This window comes from Alosa alosa, chromosome 8 (genome assembly GCF_017589495.1).
Source record: "Alosa alosa isolate M-15738 ecotype Scorff River chromosome 8, AALO_Geno_1.1, whole genome shotgun sequence".
NCBI classification, from domain to species: Eukaryota; Metazoa; Chordata; class Actinopteri; order Clupeiformes; family Clupeidae; genus Alosa; species Alosa alosa.
In genome coordinates, this window is record NC_063196.1 from 6,172,641 (window position 1) to 6,199,140 (window position 26,500).

The 26,500-nt window shown below is 44.6% G+C and overlaps 3 protein-coding genes across 5 annotated transcripts in view; all 3 read right to left on the reverse strand.

The window, feature by feature from the left end:
* Positions 1-1,921: 1,921 nt before the first annotated feature.
* On the reverse strand, positions 1,922-5,465 carry LOC125299235 (serine/arginine repetitive matrix protein 1-like). Its single transcript, XM_048250426.1, has 3 exons — positions 4,452-5,465; positions 3,402-4,167; positions 1,922-3,218 (listed from the first exon to the last, which is right to left on the reverse strand). Exons 1-3 carry the CDS (start codon positions 4,460-4,462, stop codon positions 2,988-2,990), a joined length of 1,008 nt encoding a protein of 335 aa, XP_048106383.1. The 5' UTR covers positions 4,463-5,465; the 3' UTR covers positions 1,922-2,987.
* A 1,858-nt stretch (positions 5,466-7,323) lies between these two features.
* On the reverse strand, positions 7,324-20,412 carry LOC125299233 (protein SOGA3-like). Of its 3 annotated transcripts, none has more exons than XM_048250423.1 (8): positions 20,350-20,412; positions 18,862-19,596; positions 18,527-18,751; positions 16,646-16,804; positions 15,095-15,151; positions 12,299-13,507; positions 10,579-10,915; positions 7,324-7,577 (listed from the first exon to the last, which is right to left on the reverse strand). In XM_048250423.1, the coding sequence occupies exons 2-7, from the start codon at positions 19,558-19,560 to the stop codon at positions 10,805-10,807; spliced, it is 2,460 nt and encodes an 819-aa protein (XP_048106380.1). In that variant the 5' UTR covers positions 19,561-19,596; positions 20,350-20,412; the 3' UTR covers positions 7,324-7,577; positions 10,579-10,804. The 3 variants fall into 3 exon arrangements, with proteins under 3 accessions (XP_048106380.1, XP_048106379.1, XP_048106378.1); XM_048250422.1 differs by having other exon boundaries at positions 10,579-10,918; XM_048250421.1 differs by having other exon boundaries at positions 12,293-13,507.
* Positions 20,413-21,131: 719 nt separating this feature from the next.
* paplnb (papilin b, proteoglycan-like sulfated glycoprotein) overlaps positions 21,132-26,500 on the reverse strand; it is an 11,944-nt gene continuing 6,575 nt past the window's right edge. Inside the window, exons 9-13 of the mRNA XM_048250424.1 lie at positions 23,949-24,099; positions 23,470-23,550; positions 22,895-23,039; positions 22,440-22,515; positions 21,132-21,819 (exon numbers count right to left, since the gene is read on the reverse strand). Of these exons, the coding sequence (XP_048106381.1) occupies positions 21,535-21,819; positions 22,440-22,515; positions 22,895-23,039; positions 23,470-23,550; positions 23,949-24,099 (738 nt within the window). The 3' untranslated portion in view covers positions 21,132-21,534. The remainder of the gene's footprint in view (positions 21,820-22,439; positions 22,516-22,894; positions 23,040-23,469; positions 23,551-23,948; positions 24,100-26,500) is intronic.

Here is a 26,500-nt window from a genome sequence, read left to right on the forward strand (position 1 = left end):
AGGTGCCCACAGTTATAGACTACATACGCCCAAGATTGGGTGTCAGGAACATACTTTGAGGATATGTGTGCGTAGTGCGCCATTATATAACAAAACATTGATGAACATTACACTACCAACCTTTAGCAATTGGAACTTGACTACAAAACTTGATATAGTTTGCTTTCTAGGAGGATATTCTTCTTGCTCCTAAAAGGATGACATTAATCTTGCACATATCCTGCAAACCCTGGTGTGTGTGTGTGTGTGTGTGTGTGTGTGTGTGTGTGTGTGTGTGTGTGTGTGTGTGTGTGTGTGTGTATGTGTGTGTGTGTGTGTGTGTGTATGTACTATGTGCGTCATAATGTCGTCCTCAAGTGCCACCTGGTTCCATTTGTCACATTAAGAATTCTCTACTGAATTCCAACCCAAAGCAGGCGGCCTGTGGAATGTTTCACTGAACACTTCCCACTTTGTCAGGCCTCCTTACACACTGTTAGTATTATGCGCTGGCATGTCATGTGATTAAGTGCCCATGCTAAGTTAAAGGAGAGAGAGAGAGAAAAAAAGAGAAAATGCACCAATGTATCGTAGTATAGTATAGTATAGTATAGTATAGTATAGTATAGTATAGTACAGTATAGTATAGTATAGTATAGTATAGTATAGTACAGTACAGTACAGTATAGTATAGTATAATATAGAATAGTATAGTGTAGTATAGTATAGTACAGTATAGTATATAGTATAGTTTAGTTTGGTATAGTATAGTATAGTATAGTATAGTATAGTAACTTAAAAAACATGATACACCAATTGTGCATTGGTTAACAACTCAACTGCAGAGGCATCTCAAAACACCAGCCGAATTTTCTTCTATGATGAAAAGTGTGATAAGAACAGACTAAATGCTTTGATCTGAACTGTGGGTCATGCAGTATGATGCAATTCCTATAGCCAAATGAGGTGCCCACAGTTATAGACTACATACGTCCAAGATTGGGTGTCAGGCGCCATACTTTTGAGGATATGTGTCGTAGTGCATACATTATATAAATGGCGAAGTTACAGAACACATGCTTTTAATAGGGGAATTTATGACTGAACAATTTTACCATTAAACATTTTTCACATTAAGTGATTTCATATTCCTGTGAGGAGTTCAGTGGACTCCCCAGAAGAACTGCCGACTGACTGAACTGGCTCCAAGATTATTTTATCTCCCGCTTATGACTAATATAGTAGCACCCTTCCAGACTGGCCGGTGCCAAGTCTAAAATGAATAGCTCGTGGGGCGCCCCTGGTGCAGTACAGTAGGGGAGAGGTAGCGCTTAGAAAGGTCTCTTAGGGGTCATTTTCACCACGTTGGAGTATTACAGTAATTTCCTGTGAATTAGCCACGTTGTGTACTGTTAGCCGCAGTGCAGTATTTTATGCAAGTTAAAAGAAACAAAGCCATATTAATATCATATTAACTGCCCCCGTGTATTAATCTCATCATGCCATTATCATGTCCTAGATGATCTTCCTACAGGGTTCAGTGAATGTAGCGGAGGTGGAAGCAGTCTCTGGTCACCTCACCTGGCCCCTGCCCGGGTCTCTGGGGTAATAACCTGCATGCATGCATCCTGACAACACCATCACTAAAGACTGCAGACCACAGTCTGGCCACTGTGGAGTGAGTGCATTGCATATATGGATATGCATATGCACATATAGTGGTCTGTTACCAAGGCATCATAGATTATTATTGCTATTATTATCTTTTCAATTGTTTCTGTTTTGCTTCATACATTATGGTTTTAAAATGCACTTAATAATGTTGGCTTGCGTATACTGTCCTTGTGAAAAAGTTGTAGTTTAACAAGAACTCTTTTGTCTTTAAATTCAAAATGATTAACATATACACAAGATATGAATAAATTCATTTGATCAGACTCAGTTGGTCAAAGCACTGAAGCATTTATTATCAAGAGGAGGAAAAAAGGCATTACATTACAATCATAACAACAATATGGTCACTTTTAAATATGATACAGATAAAAATATTTTTTTTTCATGTTGTGCTTCATTAAAATCTGTATGAAGACACCATGAAGCCTCTTTGTAAAGGTATTTACCTTTATAAGAGGCTACACTCTTACAGTTTACGGCTTCATTTCTTTGTCATTTTTTACATTATTTTTCACACACTCACACACGAGTGAGAGAGAGAAAGAGAGAGAGAGGGAGAGAGAGAGAAAGAGAGAGGGCTTGGCATCACACCCATGCATCTCACTGAAGTGCAACAGATACGCATACAGCCTTTACAAAAGCGCACAGGACAGCACCGCACCTTTCAGAATTAGGGCTTTTTGTCAAACTCTGCACGCCAAGATGAATAAAGAAATAAATACATTTACATACACGTCAAACACACTGTGCGTGGGCACCGGGCAGTCATGCACAAGGGCCGAGAGAGGCTTGAATTTCTGTGAAAGCCCACTGCTGTTGTGTGTGTGTGTGTGTGTGTGTATGTGTATGTGTGCGCGCATGTGTGTATTTAGTGTGTGTGTCTGCTACTTGTGTTGGGTATACATGAAGTCTGTATGGGAGAACGGATGAAGGCTGCACTTACAGTTTGGCAGAGATGTGTAACACTAAACTAAAGGAACGACAGTGCACCAGTCGAAGCCCTCAGCACATACAATAAAATGTCATGGTACAAAAGAAAACATACAGAAAGAAATAAAGGTTGTACACAGGGGTTGAAGTGGCATTTTACTTTAAGTACCTTCTGAGATACATTTAAACCACAGATGTGCAGAAAAGGATCCAGGCTTTTGGGAATCCCTTTGCAAACACTTATGAAGTCATTGTGAGCCTAGAGACTCTGGTGGGGGATAGTCCTCCGACTAGTACTTCAAAAACGTCAAGAATATAAGGCAGGTTGACAAAAGTGTTTAAACCAGTCCGTGTAAGCACTTATGAATGCTAATGTCTTTCAGAGATGGCCCTGCACAGATTTGTCACATGATGACCGTTTCTGTGTGCAGCGAGTAGGAGCTGAAGCTCTGATTGGCTGGCCTGGCTTTGCGGGCGGGACTTGGGGGACGGCTCATGGGACCTGAATGGCTGGAGAGCCTGGGGCGGGTGGAGCCTGTCTGGCTGGCCCATCTGGAAGGTGGGCGCTGATTGGCTGGCCGGGCAGGACGGGAGAAGCTCCGCCTTGAAGGTGCTGGAGAGGACTCGCGGCTGACCTGCAGGGCATTGTGGTTCATTAATGCTTGCAGAAAATATTTACATTTGTCTATTATTGTTGTGTGTGTGTGCTTGTGAGAGTTTGTGTGTGTGTGTGTGTGAGTGTGGGTGAGCGTTTGTTTGTGCATGTGTGTGTGAGCATGTGTGTGTGTGTCAGCTAAAAACTGTGAGGATGCACTTGCCGGCGGTGTGTGAGAGACTCTGCTGGCTGGCCGCTGCTGTTGCTGCTGAATGTCCAGCGTGCTCAGTAGCTCCACCAGACCGCTCTCCTCTCGGCTAATGCCTGTTCCGTTTCCGTAGTAACCCCCGTTGCTGTAGCAGCCCCCACTGCCACTGCTGTGGCTGCGGCGCCGGCCCACGCTCGGTCCGTTTAGGATGTGCTCCACCATCCAGTAATCAGTGGCCGGGTCGCCCCCTTGGACCGGCACCCTGCCACCAGAGACGTCCCGGTCCCTCCTCTCGCCCCACTGCCCCCCTCGCTGCTGCCCCTGGGTGGGGGTGAGTTTGGGTGAGGAGTGTGGAGGGGGAGTGGGGCTGGGGTTGGAGTAGCGCGCGTGCGCGTGGGAGTGTGAAGGCGTGCGTGCATGTGAGCGGCGGGGGCTGATGGGAGAGGAGCCGGTGGTCACGGTCGGTGGAGGGGAGGGCGCCACCACGCCGGCATCCGTCAGCAGCTTCCCCTCGTTCTCCTGAAGCATGGCGCCGAACTTGCGCAGCACCGATGGGCTGCCCTGTTTCCTGTCCAGGGGGGCGGACTTTCTGTCTGATGATAAGGAACGCTGCTGGACATGGCCCAGGGGGGAGTTGTCGACATGGCGCACGGGTGGCCGGGCTCCAGGAGTCGCGCGCTGGTCATAGTAGTCCAGTCCCTGAGGGCTGTCATAGTGCACTGATTGGTTCCTCCGGTTCTCAAACTCCTCACTTCTGCCACCTTGCCAGCCAGAGACAACCCTGCAGCAGAACAACAGTGCACTGAGTATGAGGAAGTTCAGTGTTTTCAATCGTACATATTTTCTAAAATAAAGAAAAAAACAAAAACAATGAAGTAGCCTAGCCTACTCAATATAACCTAACATTGTGTGTTCATTCATAGATTATTGTTAAAGACCTAGGCTGGCTAATGAATATTTTGTATTCAAGATGTATTTTCTGTGAATGACCATATGCTTGTCAACTGAACGAAGGTCCAGAAACACATAGCCTAGTTCACGTGATTTGTAGCCTAACGACATTACCATTTTCTCATTGTCAATATGTTTTTCTCCGGTCCTTCAGCTGCTCACATTATTGCATAGTTTAAACGAACTGATCATTAAGAAACTTTTGAAACGCGTCGAGTGTTTTCTTTTTCGGTTAATTACTTTGGTGTTTAGGCCTCTATCAAAAAACACAGTAGGCTACTGCCTGAACTTGCGTTGCCATAGTGACAAAGCGCATATAGTTGCCAAAGCGCATGGAAAGTTTTTCCTGTTCGGAGATGCAACGTAGGCCTGATTTAAGATGAGGACGCGGCATTAAATTCTGTTCGATTGCAAAGCGGTTTAAAATCGCCGAAGTCTTTTAACAATTAATACGTTAAGTATATAGGCCTAATATGTAACATACATGTGCTACATTCGACATTATTTCGTGCGTTTTCAAAAACGACTAACGTGATCCTTGAATTCATTAAACCAAGTTGTGTGAAATCATAATCTGAGATGACATTACGCTGTTATTGCAGTCACTTAGTCTTAGAGTACAAGAATCTGCGTTGAATGTAGGCCTACATGACGTTTTTAATTTCCACATAATGTGAATGTACGCTTTTAACATGCTAAAGTTCGAGTAGTAGCCTAGAGGCTGTGTCCTTGCAAATCATGTCGGTCCACGGAACAAACATAGCATGACCGACTCTGACGTAAAATAAGGATAACGTTACTGAACCCATGTAGTCTAAAAATTGTAATGGAAGATCTGAAAGAGACACCACATAGACAAGTCGGATTCTCTGCACTATTAATTTTCAGCATAGCCCTACTACTTCTTTACTGTATAAAAATAGACCTTTTGCTATTTTGGCTGCTGTGTTATTGAATGGAAAATTTCAACCTTTCCCTCCTGGTATTTTTTCTTTTTTTCATATTCAAAAATAGCTAGATTGGTTCTGAAACTGGTTTTAATCATCATGACTGATGTTAGCAAAATAAGGCATAAAACACATGCTACTACTTTGTCTTGATACTCTATTAGAGATTGAGCATCAGATAGATGAAATGAGGCAAAAAAATCCTACCTTTGAGCGTCAGGATCATAGCCATTCTTTCGCTTCTGTGGAAAAGAAGGCAACACATAGACAAACTGAGCCATACAGTAGGATTGGGTTATAGGATTGAAAAATGAGTGTTGTGGTTTAAGTGATAAAGCAGCTTAGCCAACACCCAAAATGGTTGACTCACTGTTTTGGCATTGCTCAAGTTCTGTTGGTTCTTCCCATGCCCCAGGTATCCCTGCAGAATCTCCAGGGTGGGATCCATCCCCGGGTTGCTAGGGTAACCATCGCTATAACCATTGTTGAGCTGATAGCCACAGCTTTTGCCAACGGCAGCGGGCAGGTTCATGCCAATTGGGCGCTCCACATTGCCGTGGCTATGGCAACCGCCATTGTAGCGGCTTGAGTCCTTGTTTGCAACAGGTAGCAGGGTGATGTCATTGGCCTGATTTGGCATGGCACCATCGTTTCCTCCTCTGCGAGCAACCACTTCATTGTAGAGCTGCAACACACAACACAACATTCACATCCATGCAAAAGTCTTACCGGTATACTGTAGGTGTACAGAAATGATAGCTCGTCATGGTTCAGGGTAAGGTGTAGAATCTGTGCTTTGCAACTGTGCTTCTATTGTCAAAACAAATGACCACGGAGTGGAGAGAGACACCAACCTCATATGCACACAAAATCTGTGACAATAATTCTGCTCAATCTCTCTCTCTTTACGTTTTGTGTGTGTGTGTGTGTGTGTGTGTGTGTGTGTGTGTGTGTGTGTGTATGTGTCTATTTGTCTGATTCACAAGGGTGGGGGACAAGTCTTGTTCTTGAGCGGGTGCTTTGTGAGCATGTGCGTCTTCGTTCCAGGCCGTTCCGCTGTTTAATGAGTCCGTTAGTATCGGCTTACAAGCGAGTGAGAGTCCATGTGCTGTCTGCCAGTATTCACACTATGCCTTAAAGGCTCGTTAACAAGGGTCAGAGGTCAATCTGGAGCCTGCTACATGAAGTCCGACTAGCCAAATGAGATTCATACAACTCATAACAATTTTATTAGAGATGGGATTCTAAAAGGCTGTCTTTCATTATTTCTGTGGGTGTGTATGTGTGTGTGTGAATGCGCATGTGTGCATGAGTGAGAGGATCATTGTGGGTGTAGTGTAAGTATACTGAATGTATATGTGCATACCTGTGAATGTGTGTGTGTGTTTGTTGTGTGTTCATACAAGAGAGGTAGTGTGGATGTGTCTAAATGTATGTGCAAATCTCTATATGTGTGCGTGTGTATACAGCTCTGAAAAAAAATTAAGAGACCACTGCACATTTTTCTGATGTCATCCTACAGTTGCTGAGTGACATTCAAATGAGTTGACAAATTTGCAATGGTCTCTTAATTTCAAATATGACCGTCAACTCATTTGAATGTCACTAAGCAACCGTAGGATGACATCAGAAAAATGTGCAGTGGTCTCTTCAATTTTTTCCCGAGCTGTATGTGCATTTGAGACAGTGAATATGTGAACACATGCTAAGGCTTTTGACTGGGCTTAAGGGTTCGTTTGTCAACAAATTTGAGTAGTGGCTCAGGAATGGGGGATGTGTAAAGTGAGGTGGGTCCAGAGTGTGTCTGTGTGTGTACATGTGTTTCATGGAGTGTGTGTATCTATGTATTAGTGTGGGAGTATCTCCGCATGTGATTCACATGTGTGTGTGTGTTTGTGTGTGTGTGTGTCCACCCGTGTGTTTCTCACCTCTTCTATCTTGCGCTGCATGTCCTGCAATTGTTCCTCCCACTCCAGCATCTCTGAGTCAAATTCAGGCCTCTCCCCCACCCACACGCCACGCTGCAGGTCCAGGGCAGCCATTCTGGTATGTGTGTGTGTGTGTGTGTGTGTCTGTGTGTGTATGAGGGAGGATGTGTGTGTGTGAGAGAAGAATTCTGTATGTATGTGTGTGTTTAGGCAGTTATTTCCTCAATGCCTCTTGAGCTCAGCTCGATTCAGTAATGTGTGGCTTACAGATTTGTGTGTGTGAGTGCGAGTGTGTGTGTATGTGTGTGAGTGCCTGTGTGTTTGTGTGTGTGTTATAGGGGTCTTGGTGTCGTAAGCCGTTGGCGCTGTCGAAGGACACATAGGACAGATTAGAGGTCTATAAAACCATGACAGAAAACAACATCAATCAATCTATTCCTGCCCAAAGAGTGGAAACTGAACTATATGCATATAAGAGTGAATTTTACCGAAATTTTCATGAGCAGCTCAAACATCTGAGTTGGGTTTCTCGTGCATAATGCACTAGGTATTTCAGCGTCTCCAAGATGCGTCAACGGAGAGCGTGACCTGGAGAAACGGTGGCCCCTGTTTCCAAGATATATACCATGCGCATTTATTACTGGCATTGAGTAAAGGGGGGATTTCTGCCGTCACGGAACCCGACACCCACGAGCCCCGGCTGTCTTTCCTCCAGAAAATGCCCGAATGTACCACTATGCGTGATGTAAGCGCGAATATATTTTTACCCCGAGTAACTATGGTCTTCTCCAACTCTGCGCGCGTGCTGACCCACAGAGTGAAGTAAATAAACACTACATGAAAATGAACCATCTCGACGGAATTGCCCAGTGTGTTTCGAGTTTACATATTTTTAAAATCTCCTTGGAGTGGATCTTTATCATGGCCACAAACTGACATAATATATGTATGCGTATGATAAGCTTTCCTTTGACATTAACGCCCTTCATCAGTACAACATAGATGGATTTTGTCACTTAGATGCAGCACAAAGCTTAATTCAAGTTCAGCCCTTTAAAAGACTTACCCTCGTCTCGTTGTGTTGCTTCAACTAGTTCTGTGATATTCGTAGCAGTGTTTTGTGAGGAAAATAGTCCAAGTTATAAAGTGTTTCCAACAAGACATACAGTATTCCCCAAATACACTAAATGCCTCCGTCAAAGTCTTTGCGTGCTGCCTTGTCCTTTGGCTATCCTTTAGGACAGCACGAGACTCTCTGAGTGCGAATTCCGTCCGACTGGCGTCCCCTTCTCTCCCGCTCTCGCTGTTCGTTATGTGACGTAGGCTCGAGAGAATACGACTTTTAAGTAGCCCGGGTAACGCCCCCTATGGCAGGTGCCTCTTTTTCTGGGTAAACAACTTCGGGGTCCAAGGGGCCCACCGGAGCTTACCCCGCGCGGCACCGGAGCCAGGATCGAGTGTCATAATGTCAGATTTATTCTGGCATTTGCGCTGAATGGGCCAGGCTGTCGTCACTCCTTCGCCAGGTTATAATTACTATCAGACAAAGTGTTTATGAGGCTATTTTCGGCTCGATATTGCGCCGCCGTACATTTGGGTGAAGCTACTGCTCCGTTGTTGCTATTCCTCTTTGGGAGCGTGGCAGATTTTTATCTAGTGACCTCTGCCTGCCTACTCGTTCTTGGCTTACGGCGAGCCCTTTACTAGCAGGACCTTCGCATCTCAGGACGTGTGCATAATGTTTTTTTTCTTCGGATAGGCTTTCCAGAGAATGCACGCATGTCAAACTGGCGAGCTGTCTTCAAATTTTAATGGGTTATTTCTATTGCCAGCCATGGCGTTTATTTATTTTGACACTTGTCATCATTGCGCAATGTGCCCGTGCGTCATTTGACTCTCGCGACCAGTGACCCAAATAACTGACCAACCGCGCTGAGGACAGGGCCGGTGAGAAAAACAAGGATGTTCAAGCAGCCTCCATCTGCATCCCAGAAACCACGAAAATCGTGAATTTCAAAGCTAATGCAATTGCAGCCCTCTCATTAATGAATCACCAGTGGATGGGGATGTGGGTGGTGGGAGGCGGGGGTTGCAATATGTAACTTATATGTAAGGCAGGCTTGTCTTATCTAAGTCAAATCCTAGGGACAACACCTAGGCAAACGAAAATATTTCCTTCATAACCACAGTAGGTGATTTGAAGAGACTGGAATTCATGTTTGCACAAGAACAATACCTACAGTGCACCATGTCACCAGTGACAGTATCCCACTAATGGATAGCTGCTGTGATCATCAGAGAGGACCTTTAAGACCTGATGAGGTTGCCACACGCCAGGTAGAACCAGACATCTGTTTGCTTAAATTATCTTAATATATCTTCGACTTCAACCAATAGACAGGCAAAGCCAGGCTAGGCTACCACAATTCCTGAAGTACTGTAGCTTGTGCAAGAAGCTACTGCAGTACATGAATACTGTCTGTGATCACTTCCTTAAGACAGGCTATGACTTGTATGAGCTTCAAACATGACTTGCATACATGAACATGACCATGGATCTGGTCAGTGTTGAATTTCCAGCAAACATGGCTTAAAGTACAGTAACATGACTTGTTGTATAATAAATGTGTGTATTCTGTGTGCTAAATATGAGTACATGTAATATGTTGTCTCTCCATAATCACACTGCAGTCACTAGTCACTGAGTGTCCGTCAGCAGCACCAGCTGTGTGGGGGCCAGCAGGGTGAAGGAGAGGAGCCTTCACATGTCACCCAACGAGGCCAGAGCATAGAGCCACCTGTCCCCACATACCAAAGGTTAGGAACCCGACGGTGCAGATTAGTATCTGTATCATCACACACACACACACACAGTCACATGTGCACAAAAACACACACACACACACACACACACACACTGAGTAACATACACACACACTCAGTCACACAAGCACATAGTCTCTCTCTCTCTCTCTCTCACACACACACACAACACACACACACACACACACACACACACACACACACAGTATTAGCCTACTCATTGCTTAAACAGCAGCCCAAAGGTGATGATACATAAGACATTTTTTTGAGCCATGTTGCTGGCCAACCACATAACTAGTTTCCTTGTGTTCTGATTTGATGGTCATTGCCTGCTGATGATTTCTGAAGTTCACAAAAAATGTTACTCAATGGGAACATGGCAGAACAAAAATCCCAGGACCATTGTCCAGCAACATTGTTCAAAAAGTTGCCTTTTTTATCATCAGCCTAACATTCTTGTCGGAGGTGTTACTAAGACCCTCCTGAGGAGTGTTGGTGAGTCACAGGTGTCAGTGTATGCCAGTGAAGTGTCTAGATACTCACCTTTTACTGTCAAAACAGACTGGGGGTATGGACAGAGCTCACTGGCCAGCTTGAATTCTGGGAAATGTAGTCTGGAACTGGGATGCATGAGTAAAGCCTGGGGATGGGTCTTCTGTACTTGTGTGACCATGACAGTTTTAAAACAAAACAAAATAACAACAACAATAACATGGATGAATGAAATGTATAGCAATGCGAAATAATAAAGAGAGTGAGCTCTCTGAGACTAGAGAACGAAGAAGAGGGTGAAGAGGAAGACGAGTTTGAAGATTGTGGCATAAGAGAGGGATGAGAAGAGCACTAGCATCAGGATGAGCAAAATGATGGGCTGAAACATCTGCTGAAAGAAAGAAGAAGAAACAACACAAACGGAGAGAGAGAGAGAGAGAGAGAGAGAGAGAGAGAGAAGCAGAGGAGAAGGTATCAGTGAGGCAAAGTGACAGGTCTGCGATTTTCAAACAGCTTCTCACTCACTCTCTCTCTCGAACACACACACACACACACACACACACACACACACACACACACACACACACACACACACACACACACACACACACACACACACATTAACTCATTGAATGCCAAGCTGTTTTCGGAAGCTTTGTCCTAGAGTGCCAGCAATCTAGACCATTGTTGATGATTTTTGTACAGCCACAGCATATTCTGTGTTATAGCTATGAACACATACAATGGCTCGTTTAAAAGGTGATCAAAGAGTGGAGTGCACGCACATCTCCAAATTTAAACAGGTGCTGGGTAAAAGGCTTAGCCAACAATTGAAAAATAAAAAGATATCCGCACACTGTTTCTATAAGCTCCCAGAGTGGTTTATTAACACAATGTTTCGACCAGAGGTCTTCGTCTGACTCAATGAGTTAATGATTTTATCTGAATCTTAACACTGGTGGAGGTTACTGATCCAAACATTGATGGAAGTATGTTACGGGTTTAGACAGGTCTGATCAAATACAGAATGCTTTGCACACACACACACACATACACATTTAAACACAAACAAAAACACTTACATGCCTACACATGCACACAAACACACATTGACAAGTTGATATAGGATACTCCACACATCACAAATGCATCAGGTACAGTCAGAACACAGAACACAAGTACACCAAACACATTGATACACACACAACAAACACATTGATACACACACACACACACACACACACACATAGATATATTAACACACACACACACACAGAACATATGCACACAGACGTAGCACATAAATAGACGCGCGCACACACAACAAACATTTAATACACTCATGCTTACACATGCACACAATGTATACCCTACTTACCCACACACATACACACATCACACATCACACACACACACACACACGACAAATAGGTAGATGCGTACATACTTACCAGTTTATAGTAATACACTCATACTTACACATGCACAATGACATTCAACTAAACACACGCACACATACTCACATAGATAGGTGGGTTCACACAAGCATGCAATGACACGTACACCCTACTAAAACACACACACACACACACACACACACACACACACACGGTCAGCACATAGATAATAGTGTATGGACACTCACAGACATTTAATATACTCATGCTTACACATGCACACAATGACACGTACATGTACACCCTACGACACACACACACAGACACAGACACGCGTGCGGTTAGCACATAGATAGACGCGTACACACACTCACAGACGTTTCCTCGGGGTCGCGGCCCTGTCCCCTGGGCGGCTCCAGGCGTTGGATGAAGCCCTGCAGATCTCTCCGGAAGCCCTTCATCTGGCCGTTGATTCGCTGCAGCAGCTCCTGCTCCCGCCCACTCCCACTGCCCGCCTCCGCTGGCAGCTCGTCCTGCGCCATCAGACTGCCGTTCACGACGGACGAGGAGGAGGAGGAGGAGGAGGACGCGCCAGTGTGGGCGTCGGTGATGATGGAGCTGGTGTCGCTGATGAGCCGCTCGATGGTGCCGCCCAATCGCTCGGCCTCCTGGCGGATGTCCACCATCTGTTGGCAGCCAATCAGGGGCTGCCGGACACCACCGCTACGACCCAGGGAGGAGGATGGCCGGGAATCAATGAGAAACTGGGACCAGGAAGAGCCCCCGGTCATCAACACCTCGTCTGGGTCACTCTCGCCGCCCACGGGTCCCTCCCTCTGGCGTGAGGACGGGTGCGTCTCGACCTCGCCGGGCGTGGGACTGTCGCGCGAGCTCACCGAGAGGTCAGAGGTGGAGGCCGCCAGCAGCGGGTCGCTCATGAGCCGCCGCTTCTCCGTCTGCAGCTGCAGGACCTTGCCGGCCAGAGCGTTGACCTGACGGCGGGCCGCGCGCAGCTCTTCCTGGACCGACTCCGCGCCGCTGCCGGGCCCCCCCAGGCCGCCCGCGTCCCTGCAGCGCAGCGTCTGCAGCTCGGCGGTCATCCGCTCGTTGCGCTCCTCGGCCTCCGACAGGTTCCGCCGCAGCAGTTCTGCCTCCTCCTCCAGCAGCAGCAGCTGCTCCCGGAGCTCGGACAGCCCTGGCCCCTGCGGCCGGCCCACGCCCCCTCCCCCTCCGGACGCCTCGTCACCCCGGAGGTCGCTGAGCTCGGCCCGCAGCCCGCGGTTCTCCACCTCCAGCTCCACTATCTTCCTGCTCAGCGCGTCGGCCTCCTCCTCCACCAGGCGCAGGCGGAGCTTGAGCTCGGCCTCGCGGGTGCTGGGCGGTCCGGCGGCTTCGCCCTTGGGGTGGAGCGGGGTGTGCGGCGGGTGGCTGGGGGGCAGCTCGCCGTAGAGCGTGCGGTACTGGTGCAGCTGCTGCTCGGCCGCCTCGCGCTCCTTCTCCACGCCCACCATCCTCTTCCTCAGCAGCTCCCCTTCCTCGTTCAGGAAGGCCAGCTGGCAGCGCAGGTCGTCGCTGTCGTCGTCCTGACAACAGCACAAACAAGCACAATAAACAAACACAATAAACAAACAGCATGGCACTGCATAGCTGACACATTTCTGGGAGGTGATGGAGGAAGGTGATGTAACCTCCTTATGTTCCATTTGGATTCATGTCAACATAATTACATTTCAATTTTGTCTTCTGTCTATCTATAAGAGACTATGTCCAATTGTATTTATTGTATTGTATTTTTTACAATATTGTATTGTATTCAATATTGTAAAATATTGAATGTAAATTCAATACAATATTGTACTGTATTTTTTAACTTGTATGTATATGTGTGATATGTTTATATTATTAATTGACCTGTCGCTAAGCGCCCCCCTTAGAACGCAGATGTGCCAATGACAGTCCAGCCTCAACAGACTCAGCTCGAACAACTCCATAGGAAACAACAGGGAGGAGGCATAAAATTACAAATTAATGTTTATTTATGGAGTTTATTTCCTCAAAAAACCTCGATGGATAACCATGATCAAACGTTGTGCATGGGGGACGTGTAATCTAATCTATCTATCTATCTATCCATCTATCTATCTATCTATCTATCTATCTGTCTGTCTGTCTATCCAACAACTAGACATTTGCGCATTATATACGGTATAAAATAACACGACATCTCTGCTAACAGCATTGACATAAGTGTTATTCCTTCCGTGCCCACGCACAGTCAGATTTAGTGGCAACATCACAGCCACAACCAGAAACATGGATACAGCGTAACAGCATCATGAGACCAAACCAGCCACTTCTAGCAATCAGAATCCTTTTCTCCTTAATGAACTGCAATGCCAGTGACAATACAGATGACAAAGGTCATTGCACTGCGTACAACAGTAGTAACTATTATTTCTAATATCTGCACAAACTATACAAGTCTTTATTTTTGAGACAGAACATTTAGGTGTAATAGCCACAACACCACCATTATGATAGGAGTCAACAAACCTGTTAGGTAAAGGCATCTCAACTGCGCTACACAATACTCCCACCTAGTGGCTTAACTCAGCACCATAAAGCTAATAAAACTCAACAAGCTGGCCATCCATCATAATAATAATCCATTAAGGATAATCAGACGTGGGTGATTAAGACAGGCTTTACGGTAAACCTCTTTGGATAAGGGATCATGAAAACAGCACTAAGCTAATAACCTCAAATCACAATTGTATGCGTCTGCAGTAGGAGTTTGTTTGTTTGCTTGTTTGTTTGTTGGTGTGCACTGTGGGCAACAATATGCCAGAATGCACAACTACATTATGAAAAGTGCTATGTAGCCTAACAAGAGAATAATGAAGACCTCAGTAGTGATGAGAACAGAACCTTAACATTATCTGTGTAAATGCTTCCTTTGCTCATTGCAGTTACTTAAATATCAACCTAATGCATGTGTTCCTAATGTACAGTAAAATAGTACATGCAGGCCTACTGCATACCTGAACAGATGAGAACGATATAAGTACCTCAGTGGGTGTGGTTCTGCACACCTGAACAGGTGAGAACGATATAAGTACCTCAGTGGGTGTGGTTCTGCACACCTGAACAGGTGAGAACGATATAAGTACCTCAGTGGGTGTGGTTCTCCTCTCAGACTTCTCTTTACTGCCTCTTCTCTTCTGTGGCTGAGGCAAAGAAAACATTTCACCAGTTCATCAGAGACTGTTCTTCCATCTGAAGACAGTGTAAAGTTACGATCACTACGAAAGTTATGATCACCATACATTCTTTATGAAAGACAAAACTAAAAGCATAACTTGTTTATACCTGTATAGTAAGGTTATTTTTAGTTTAAGAATAAGAAAAATCATTTCAATATTCATAGTCTAATCTCCAGGCTAATGGTTATAAAATGCACAGTCACAGTAAAACACATCTGTCTTGATAGTACCCTTATGACTGAGCTAGGAATTATCTCAGCGATACAGAACCGGATTATTTTCATCGTTATAATATGACTGACTCATCCATGAGACAGAATGATTGTCCTTCCACTGACACCAGCAGTCTCCTTCCCGCTGTGCCAGAGCTAAATATGGAGCTCGAGTCAAGATCAAATTTGCACTGAAGGGATTTGACTACTGTTTTTATTGCTGTAATGTCTGGATAAATGGTAGTGTTTTTGCATTTTGTCCCAATTTCTGTATTTTCTCTGATCCTACAAATGGAGCTGGGATGAGAGAACCTTACGACTTGTCTGACTTCATCATCATAATCATCATCATCATCCTCATCATCACCATCCTATCTCCTGGCCTGACATGACCAGGAAATAGCAGTGAGCTAATTCAGTATTTTTTTAAGGCAATATTTTTGTTAATAAAAATATTACATGTCCAACGTAACATAATGTTAACATTAAGTTGTTAACAATATATCTCACATTAGATTGGTGATGGCCAGCAGACAGACCAACGGATACCCTGTCTCTATTGAATTACTGAAGCTAAGCAGGTGTGGGCTTGGTTAGTACTTGAATGGGAGACCTCCTTAGAAAACTAAGTTGCTGCTGGAAGAGGTGTTGGTGGGTGTCTAGTAGGTGGCAGTGGCACTCTTCCCTCTGGCCAAAACATCGATCCCAGTGCAAACTGTACTGCAGGAGATGCCGTCCTTCGGATGAGACGTTACTGTAAACCGAGGTCCTGACTCACTGTGGTCATTAAAGATCCCATGGTACTTTTCGCAGAGAGTAGAGGGTTCCTGGTGTCTTGGCTAAATTCCTGACATGGCTCATTCAATCTGGCCCACTAATCATCCCCTAGTGTAACTGGCTCATTCATTCAATCATGCCCCACCTCAGGCTGGTGTGTGGTGAGTGTTCTGGCGCATAATGGCTGCCGTGCATCACCCTGGTGGTGCTACAAATTGGTGGTGGTTAGTGAGGTATCGCCCTTAACTGTGAAGTGCTTTGAGCGCCTTGAAAAGCACAATATAAATGCAATATGCTTTGCACAGTCCTGGCTTGGACAATGGGAAACAAGCAAAGTGGTTCGGACTTCGGGAGCAGACAAAGGAGGTGAGTAATTGTTGAGCTAAAACATTGTGACCCTTTTGCTAGAACGGAGGATCTGCACTGTCACTATATTTTTGTCCCATAAATAAAGTATAAAGTGTCTCACCACTTTGTGCTTCTCCACCTCACTCTGCAGGGCCTGTTTGGTCACCTCCAGCGCGATGAGTTTCTCTCGCAGGGTGTCGTTCTCCTCCTCCGTCTTAGTGCGCTTCTCCTCCACCTTCTCCAGCTCGTGATGCAGACGCACAGACACGTCCTTCGCCACCTGCCACACCGAGCATTTTACTTCTTCTTCTTCAAGATATACTGTGTACATGTATAAAAATGATCTTCTAGGTATACTATACTACACTACACTATACTATACTCTATTATCAATTGGATATACCTCAAGGACACCTCCTTTTACATCTGCCACATAAAAACAATACACTCTGTTTTTAAAATGAAGAGCTTGTTTCCAAAATGTTTCCTAAAAAGTCATGTGACTTAATTGTGTATTTCAGGTAATATCAATGAAATTGCAGTTGTATTATTTTGATTGAGTAAAGATAAATCAAATAACAATACCCAATAACAGTTCAACTGAAATTACTTGGAAAACCAAATGTAAAAAAAAAATGATTTATGGAAATTCATTAAAATGGAGGATATAGCGTTTTAGAACCAAACTCTTCAAATATATACATCACAATACTGTGATTACATATAAAAGTATCTACTAGCTATACTATGCTTTACTATACTTTACTACTCTATCTACTAAATATACCTTATGGATACCTCAATTTCCATCTGTCACATAAAAACAATATACTGTTTTAGAAGATATACTATCTTATATAAGTAAGGGATAATGTATAGAACGCCGGTCTTATTTTCCCAATAATGACAGGCATTCTATACATTATCCCTTACGTAGAGTATACCGTAACTACTAGCTACTGTGCATACTACATGTTTTCTACCAGATGTACTGCACTACAGTACATCTGCTTTGCCACCTGTCACCCACAAAGACCACAAAGTTTTATCCTCCACACCCTGAAGAAGATGCAAGCTGACACGATGGTGTCATTAGCTCAGTATGTAAAAGGCTTTTTAATTATTTACACCACTGAGAGTCTGCACTTGGTTTTTTTTACACCTACAAGTATATTTTAGACATTATGAGGCTCCTAGAAGAGAGATGGTATAAATGAGTGAGACAAACGAGGAGATAAATACAAATGACTTGAGGGGACACGTCGGTAGGGATTCTCTCTCTCACACACACACACACACTCACAGACAGACAGACAGACAGACACTATACTCTCTCTCTCTCTCTCACACACACAAACACACACACACACACTCACAGACAGACTGACAGACAGACAGACACTATACTCTCTCTCTCTCTCTCTCTCTCACACACACACACACACACACATACACACACTGGCACTTGCTTTACATGAAAAATGTGGGAGAAAGGCTTGTTTTAATCATTTAAATGAAGTTCTTTTATCTTTGGTTGTGACATAAAAAGCCCGCTCTAGGGGCTGTGTAGGGTTCTATTATAGTAGATCCTACACAGGAACCCCTGATTAAGTCCAGATATGGCTGTTGTTGCTCATCACAGCCACAGCCTCCTCCTATGATCTCAGGTTGTACCGGGTCACTCCCAATAGCAGGCTGACATTTCAACTGATCTCTCATCTCTCTCTCACACACACTCACTCACATAGGCACATTCTCTCTATCTATCTCTTAAACACACCTAACACACGCACACACACACACACACATGCATACATGTCAAATAATGTGCAGTCATGAACGAGACAAGATCTCTTGCTGCTAAAACACAAAAGAGGAGGCACTCCCACACCCCACAGTAAACACAGTCGCGCGCACGCGCCTCTGTGCGCGCACACACAAACGCACAGTCGCACACCCATCCATCTCTACATACAGACACACTGATTGGCTAGAGGCAAACCTTAAGTTCCTGCTCAAGGTTCCGAAGCACTTCATCGTCCACCTCCCCACTCTGTGCAAATCGTGCCCGTTTCCTTTCGGCCTTTCGAAGGCGGTATTGGAGGATTCGGCAGCTCTTGTTCGCTCTCTCGAGCTCTCTCCGCATTTCCTGCAGCTGGTGTGTGTCCTCCTCGTAGAACGTATCGCGCATTTCATCCATTTCCGCCCGCATCTCATCGATCTCACACTGTAACCACAAACAAACATATCACAACCACAAACGCAGAAATGCAGGCATTTGACCATCATGAAAGCAGGCAGTCGTAATATGAAAACAACGATGGGATTTCCTCATACCTTAAGATCCTCATTTTCATCCTCCAGTCTCTCGATCTCATCACGAAGGGCCCTCTCCTGCTCAGTTCCGGGTTCGGCGTTTGAGTCCTCCGCGGCCGGTTCCGGTGTTGAGTTCGTTTGCATTTTTCTGCGTCTCTTGAGTATTTTGCGTAAGTACAGGAGTTCGGTCTGGCCACACACTCCGGCGTTTCCCCCACACGGACTTGCACTACAGCCCGCTGTGGCCTCCTCCTCTTCTTCCTCGTCGTCCCTCGCCCCTCTTCCCCTCAAGACCCGGCTCGATCCGTCTGGTTCCCGGTTCCTCTCGGAGCCTCTAAGACAGGGCAGGCGAAGGTATCGGCGAGAATCCGGAGGATGGTGGATTCTCTTCTCGGTTTCAGACACCGGCACGGCCCTGGGAGGTTCAGCCGCGTTCGTTTCAGCACCATCCGGCTGAACAGCTGCCGGATTGGCTTCCGCCTTTCCGCGATGAACCGCACTGAGAGGCACGGACACTCTGTGATTTTTCGCTCCGAGTTTGGCTGCAAAGCTTGCAGGGCGATAGCTTTTCGGTCTGGCAGCGGTTTTATCGGCACCGTCTCCCCGGCGAGTCAGTGAGGATGAGGCGAGCAGATGTCGTGTCCCCGCCTGGCTCCCGATCGGTGAGAGATCCGCAGCGCCACCAGTGGCCGTATTCATCACGTCACGTTCAGTGTTCATGCTTTGCTGGCTTCTGTCGCTGTCTGACAGAGGGACCTGATAAGCGACAAAAGGGGTCTTTAGGTTTAGTTTCATAAAGTGCATGCAAGTTGTATGGCTGTGGGCATGTTTTGGTTATCCTACGACATCGACGTTCCAGATAGATGTCCTTTTTTTTTATATTGCCTACGTGCTCCTGTTCTTCAAAACAGTGTCAGGTTTAACGTAACGTAGCCTAACGAGGGTCTAATACCCTGACATCCCTTAAACCAGTGGTTCTTAAACGTTTTGTCTGGCGACCCCCCCCCCAAAAAAAAAAACATGGCCCAAGTCTCGCGATCCCCTTCTAACCGGCGGAATTTGGTTTCGAAATGTTGTGAGATGCATTGGAAGCAGCGGCGAAAAACTTCTCTCAGGTATGGACAATGTCAACATCAAAGGCATTATGTCAATGTCAGCCTTTGACTAAAAACCTTTACAAAAATGTCTTTAATCCAGACTGCAAATCATTTCGCGTTTCTCCAATATTTTTGGCCCCCCCCACACACACACCGGCTTAAACCTACTTAAACTAAACGAGACTAACTATTTTCTTATCCTGCATCCTATCACAATGTTCAGATTATCCAAACAGAGTTACTTACACACATTTGAAAGTGAAGGTGGGACATTAGTGCAGTTATTGTAGCATGCTCATGTTACAGAACTGTTTAATAGTCTGAACATTTCATTTCGGAAACTCTTTGGCCTATGCAAATAACACATTGCAATCACCTATATAGGCTAATACAAATATAGACCTATTCTTACCCGAGACACCAGTGGAGGTTCTGTGAAGCTAGATAAGAGCTGTACCAGGCGCCACAGTCGTTCTAAAGTAACAGACTATGTCAAATATTCATGAGATGATGTCACAGCCATCCAGGAAGTAAACAATCCGCTCATTCACGTCGAAAGCAATGTTCTTGTGTTGCAGCAGACAGGACGCAAGGAAAAGCCGCACCAGCTCAACAAATGCCTGCACAAAACGTTTACTAATGCGTTTCTGCCAGTATTCCTTAACCGATGTCCAACAACCAAATAACGAAAGGCAATAAAATATTCACTCACAACACACCATAATATCTCATTGTGTACCACAAAGGTAGTTTATTGTATTGTACAACCAGTGGATCCTCCTGAACTTGGTAATGTAGGCTTACATGTCATTTAAGCTTGAAAGAATACTGTGAATAACGTCTCTTTAATCCAGGCTAACATTCCCTACATAAATGTAGCAGTTTATTATGTTTTAAGAATAAAGAACATATGAAATGGTGTACTGTATGACTACAGGTTGGCTAACAACAGTACTTCAAGTTAACACTGGAGTATGCTAAAGACTTTTGGATCCCTCCAGCAATAAGTCCTCAGACTTTCTTGTATAATGACGTCAACGTCAAACAAACAAACAAACAACATAAAGTATGATATACACGGACAATCAAATTTTTGATGCAATAAGGATTTTTGGAAAACAACAGATGTTTATTGATTTCATATCACAATATGATAAGATAAGATTGATTTCATATCACAATATGATAAGATAATCTTCTTTTACAGGCTAACAGACTGCTTTATTGATAGCAAAGTGTTCTATGAGAGTCCTGATTTTCAAATCTGTATTCATGTGGGAGAGAAACTTAGTAAAACATGTTGTCCTAACTAACAGAAAGCCTTGAGGTGAATGTGTTAAGGTTGACCACTGGCAAACTTTGGAATTGTTGAGGTGTGTGTGTGTGTGTGTGTATGTGTGTGTGTGTTTGTGTGTGTGTATGTATGTGTATATAAATGTATGGGTATGTGTATATGTAAGTGTATGAGTGTCTTATGTTACATCTCTGTGTACATAATGCTCTCTGTTGTACATAAATGCTTTTCTGCCCCCTCATTGGTTGGAGCTCAGCGATCTCACTCCTCCTATTGGCTGGAGCGATTTGAAATCTCCCATTCTCATTTGCTGGCGTGGTATGGTCTGCGTCTGGCGGGCCTCACTCTGATGACAGGTCTCTGTGCGGGACCCGCAGCTGGGGGAGGAGGGGGCGGGGCCATGCCCCCGCACTGCCTCTGACACGCCTCCATGGACAGGAAGTTGTTGCCGTTGCCTTGGCAACCACCGAACCAGAAGTGGGTGCAGGTCCTCTGGGAATAGTCGAAGTGGAAGCGGGAGATCCAGTTGAAGCAGGGGCCCACCTCACGGGGCAAGGTGCACACGTCACCCTCAGCTGGGGGTGCCATCTGGGGGGGCGGTATAAATATGAATACACACACATGGATGCCTGGGGCACATGGAGATTGGAGAATGAATGTAGGATGGGCAGACACAAACATGGGATGAATGGATGGCAGAGTGGAAGGATAAGGATACAGAATGAGTGACTGAATGACTAAATTAGTGACTGAGTGAGTGAGAGGATGGGTGGATTGCTTGATCGAGTTACTGTAATATCTCCCTGTGGCTTGATTGATAAAGCAAAGCAACGCTGGCAAGATCAACAAGGTCATAGAGGTCAGGTTGTATACATAGACATTGTTCAGGCCATATACTAGAGCAGGGGTTTTCAATCAGTGGTCCGTGAGGACTTTGCTGATGGTCCCTGACCATGGATTCAGTAATGTAGTTGCAATGTGGGAATGAGTATTTTTGTTCAGTGGTGGTCCTGAGGTTACATAATTAGTCAGAATGGTGGTCCCTGGTTCACAATCAGTTGAAAACCCCTGTACTAGAGTATGTTTCCTGTGGTGTAAGTCGCAATTGTATAAATAAGAGAAGTAGTCGGTATGTGAGTAGGTAGAGTAGGATGCAGCCCAGAGAGAAGGACCAAAGGACACAATGGTGTGGAGGAGTGCTACTGTACCGGCGGCTGGTAGTCAGGACACCCTGCATAGCCAAAGCCCTGAGCTGCAGTCACCCCGTCCAGACAACAGCCAAACCTGCATCACACACAGATACACATACACACATAAACATACACTGTGTATGTCACACAAACACATGAACATACACATATTTGTAACATAAGCATAACATGAACATATATAAACATAAGTAACAATAGCATTGATTAGATAAATGGATGGATGGACAGATAGATAGATTGATTCATAGATTGGTTGATATACTGTATGGATAGATAGATAGATAGATAGATAGATAGATAGATAGATAGATAAATAGATAGATAGATAGATAGATAGATAGGTACTGTAGATAGATAGATTGATTGATTGGTTAGTATATGGATAGATAGATAGATTGAATGATTGATTGAATGATTGATATATGCATAATTGACATATGAGAGGAGTGTACCTGGTCCTGACGCAGTCGTCCTGTGGGCAGCCCTCACCCCTGGGCCCAGAGGCTTCAGTGTGTCCGTCAGGGCAGCAGCCATAGTAGGACTGGGCGCAGTGGGGACCCACCACAGGGATGTAAGGCTGAGAGGGGCGGGCAGATCCTATACACAGTTAAGGACCTCATTTCAGTATTATACATAGTCGTATAGCGGTTCATATGTATTTTATTAGTTTGTACACTCTTAAAACTACATTGTTTCTAACACATCTCAACGTCCAGATAGGGTCAGCACAGTTTGTGTTGTTTCCAACACATTCGTTTTAAGAATGTACTAATGCACTAATGTACTGTCTGTTTGTGTTGAACTGCATAAATAAAGTAATTATCTATCTATCTATCTATCTATCTATCTATCTATCTATCTATCTATTAATTTCCATGCCATTAACTTGTTGATGTGAGTCTGTGTTGCTCAGGAGAAATACAAGCCACTTCTACTTCAGTTCTTTTTATATTTATATCAAAATTTGGCATGATTTTGAAAGGGTCCAAATGGGTATAGTCTGTGCTGCTGTTTGAGCGAGTGCTACCTTGGTCCACTTCAGGTGTGTAAGGCCTAAATCCACGCAGAGAGCTCTCATGTCCCCTGGGATCTGCAACACTAGGAACCACTGAAATACACACACACACACATGCACACAAAGACAGAGTCAAAAGCAAACCACAAATTGTATATTAAAAATATATGTGTGTGAAATGTATGTCCTGTTAAAATGTCATTATCAGATACAGCTATAGCGCACACTGTTACAGTATATAAGCTCCCAGAGTGTTCTATTAGTCTACAACGTTCCGATCAGAGGTCTTCGTCAGGTACATAAGCTCCCAGGTATACAAGGTATATAAGCTCCCAGAGTATTTTATTAGTCTACTTTGTTCCGACCAGAGGTCTTTGTCAGGTACCTTGGTGACCATGGTGCACAGCGACACAGACACACATGGAATTGTGCACACATTAAACGCACACACTCTTTCCAACACACACACACACACACACACACACACTCACTCTGTGGTCCAGGGCAGGGCTGTGTGTTGCAGCTCTCGACGGTGTAGGGCTTGAACTGAGAGGCACAGCGTTCATCTGGGTGCTCAAAGTGGTCTTGGTCCATACACACCACACGCCTGTCCCTGCGTCCTGTTCCACAACTTTCTGAGCACTGGAGAGGAGAGAGAGAAGGCATACGGAATGAGGACAGAGGACATTATGAGCACTGATAGGCAGAAGTAGTTAATTAATGTTAAAAACACTGTAGCTCCTTTACAAATAAACCTCAATCTCTCTCCCTTTTCCACTGCCTCTTTTTTTCTTTCTTTCTTTCTTAACTCTCTTTCCTCCTTTCTTTCCATAGTTACCTGGCTTTCCGCTTTCCCAGGGGCGGAGCCAGACATTTGAAACATTGGGGGCTTAGCCCAGTGTCACACACAGGGAGGCTAGGGGGGTCCGGGGGCATGCACCCCCGGCAGAAAATTTAGAAAAATAACCCCTTAAATAATGACTTCTAGTGAATTCTGTGTAAACTAAAGGTATATCTGACTGGCACTTTGGGTCTTTCAAGATGGGTCTATAGGCATAGCCTATCTGATCAGCAGGCACTTAGTTAATTAAGTGTTTTTTATGAGTTATAAAGGGTTTGTATATTATAGGCTAGTTTACTATGCTGAGATAACTCTGATGGGATGCTACCTTGTCTCAATACATTTTTACTTTGAACTCTGGCCAAAGTAGCCTTATGGTCAGGTTTAGCACAGCCCCACACATTGTGAACCCACTTATTATAATGTTCAGTGGAACACATGAAGCTAAGTTTAATCCAGGGCTTGAAATACATTTTTCAAAATGGGGGGGAATTCCCCCCTTCAGTGCTTCACATAGGGGGGCTAATTCAGTTAGAAAGGGGTACATTTTACAAACTGAAATCGCATTTTCCTTATAGGCCTAACAGGCGTCAATGAGAGAACACTTACACGATTTTGGTTTCGATTTTCTAATTGGAGTCCTAAGTCTTTGTGACAACACGTCATGATACATTTGATAATGTTTGATAGTTGTTTTGGTATGCATCTTTTACGTAATTAATGCGCACTCTAGAAAGTGAAAGTAGCCTAACCTAGGCCTATATGCGTTCTGTGTCTGAGCAGTCTGTGCACGTCCGCAATTGATTACGTTCCTCAAATGGAGAACACATCTATCCCATGGTATTGTTTGCCATAAAATGCATGAAACATGCAAGTTCAAAATCCCGCCGGTAGCCACGTTACATCTCCGTTTCATATTTGCCTAGGCTACTAGCCTACAATAAATGAATTGAACGAACTCAACTGACAACAGGTAAAGCTACTGATTCGGTCATTGAGACTCTATGAATACGGTACAACAAACTTTCTGTCTTTCTGAAGTTTACTTTTGTATTCCGGGGTACAGTAGCCTAATTGCCTAATGTCTTGACAATAGTTTTTCTTACCGGCTTGCTGTTTAAACTGACTGTGCCGCTCTGAACTTTCCTGCCAGGTTTATGACGTAAACCGCTACATCTCGGCTCTGGCATTGCCTAACTCGTGGGAAATCAGATTATCTGTCAATAATGGGCTTTGAAAATAAGGGATAGCCTATTTTCTTCAGTAATGGTAGCCTGCATTTTATAACATTTATAGAGAAATCAAGGGGAAGTTAAATTAGAAATTAGAATCATTGGAAATTGAAAACATACAAAAAAAGATTCGGGGCTTGAGCCCCCGAAGCCACCCCCTCGCTCCGCCAATGCCGCTTTCCTCTTTTTCTTTCCCTTTCCTTATTTCTGTCTGTTTTTTTCTCTCTTCCTCTCTCTCTTCCTCTCCACATATTTACCAGGTTCCAGGGTCCAGCTCAGCCACGTGTTAGCTGATATGCTGCCATGCTGGCCTCTGACACGTCCTAACACACTCAAACTGTCTGGCACTTGTCATCTATTTTTCTTCTCCCTGTATTCTTCATCCCTCATCCATCCATCCTTCCCTCTCTCTTTTATTCTCTCTCTCTTTGTCTCACTCTCTCTCTGTTTTCCATCTTGCTCCACACTGCTGTAGGGTGTATATGAAGCCAAAGGTCTTGTCATGCAGCAAAATTCCAAATTATTGTTTTGAGAAGCAAGGAGCACACATACAATGATACATGGTGAGCCCTGAGGACTAAGGACCAAGGACTCACAGACTTAATAGATGTGAGTGAGTGTGTGAGGCCACAAAGGCTCAGATAGGTATAAATGGGTTTGGGACAGCACTTCACAGGATCACATGTTACCTTGGTGACGTTTCATAAAGATGTTGCTGACACTTGACGGTTTGGGAATTTTCATTTTAAGTTTGTTGCTTTTCACACGGCCACGGCACAGGAGACGGCTGCCTGATTCCACATTCTTTCAAACTCTTGTTTTACAAGCTGGTCGTGTGTCGTGCAGTTGTTTACCTTTGTAATTTTCGGATTTCCCTATGCTCTCTGCGGTAAACGTCACAACCCTTTGGTAATTCCCTTTAGTGAAGTCTGCACTGATGCAGACTCACGGAAAGAGCTCAGTAAGTGTG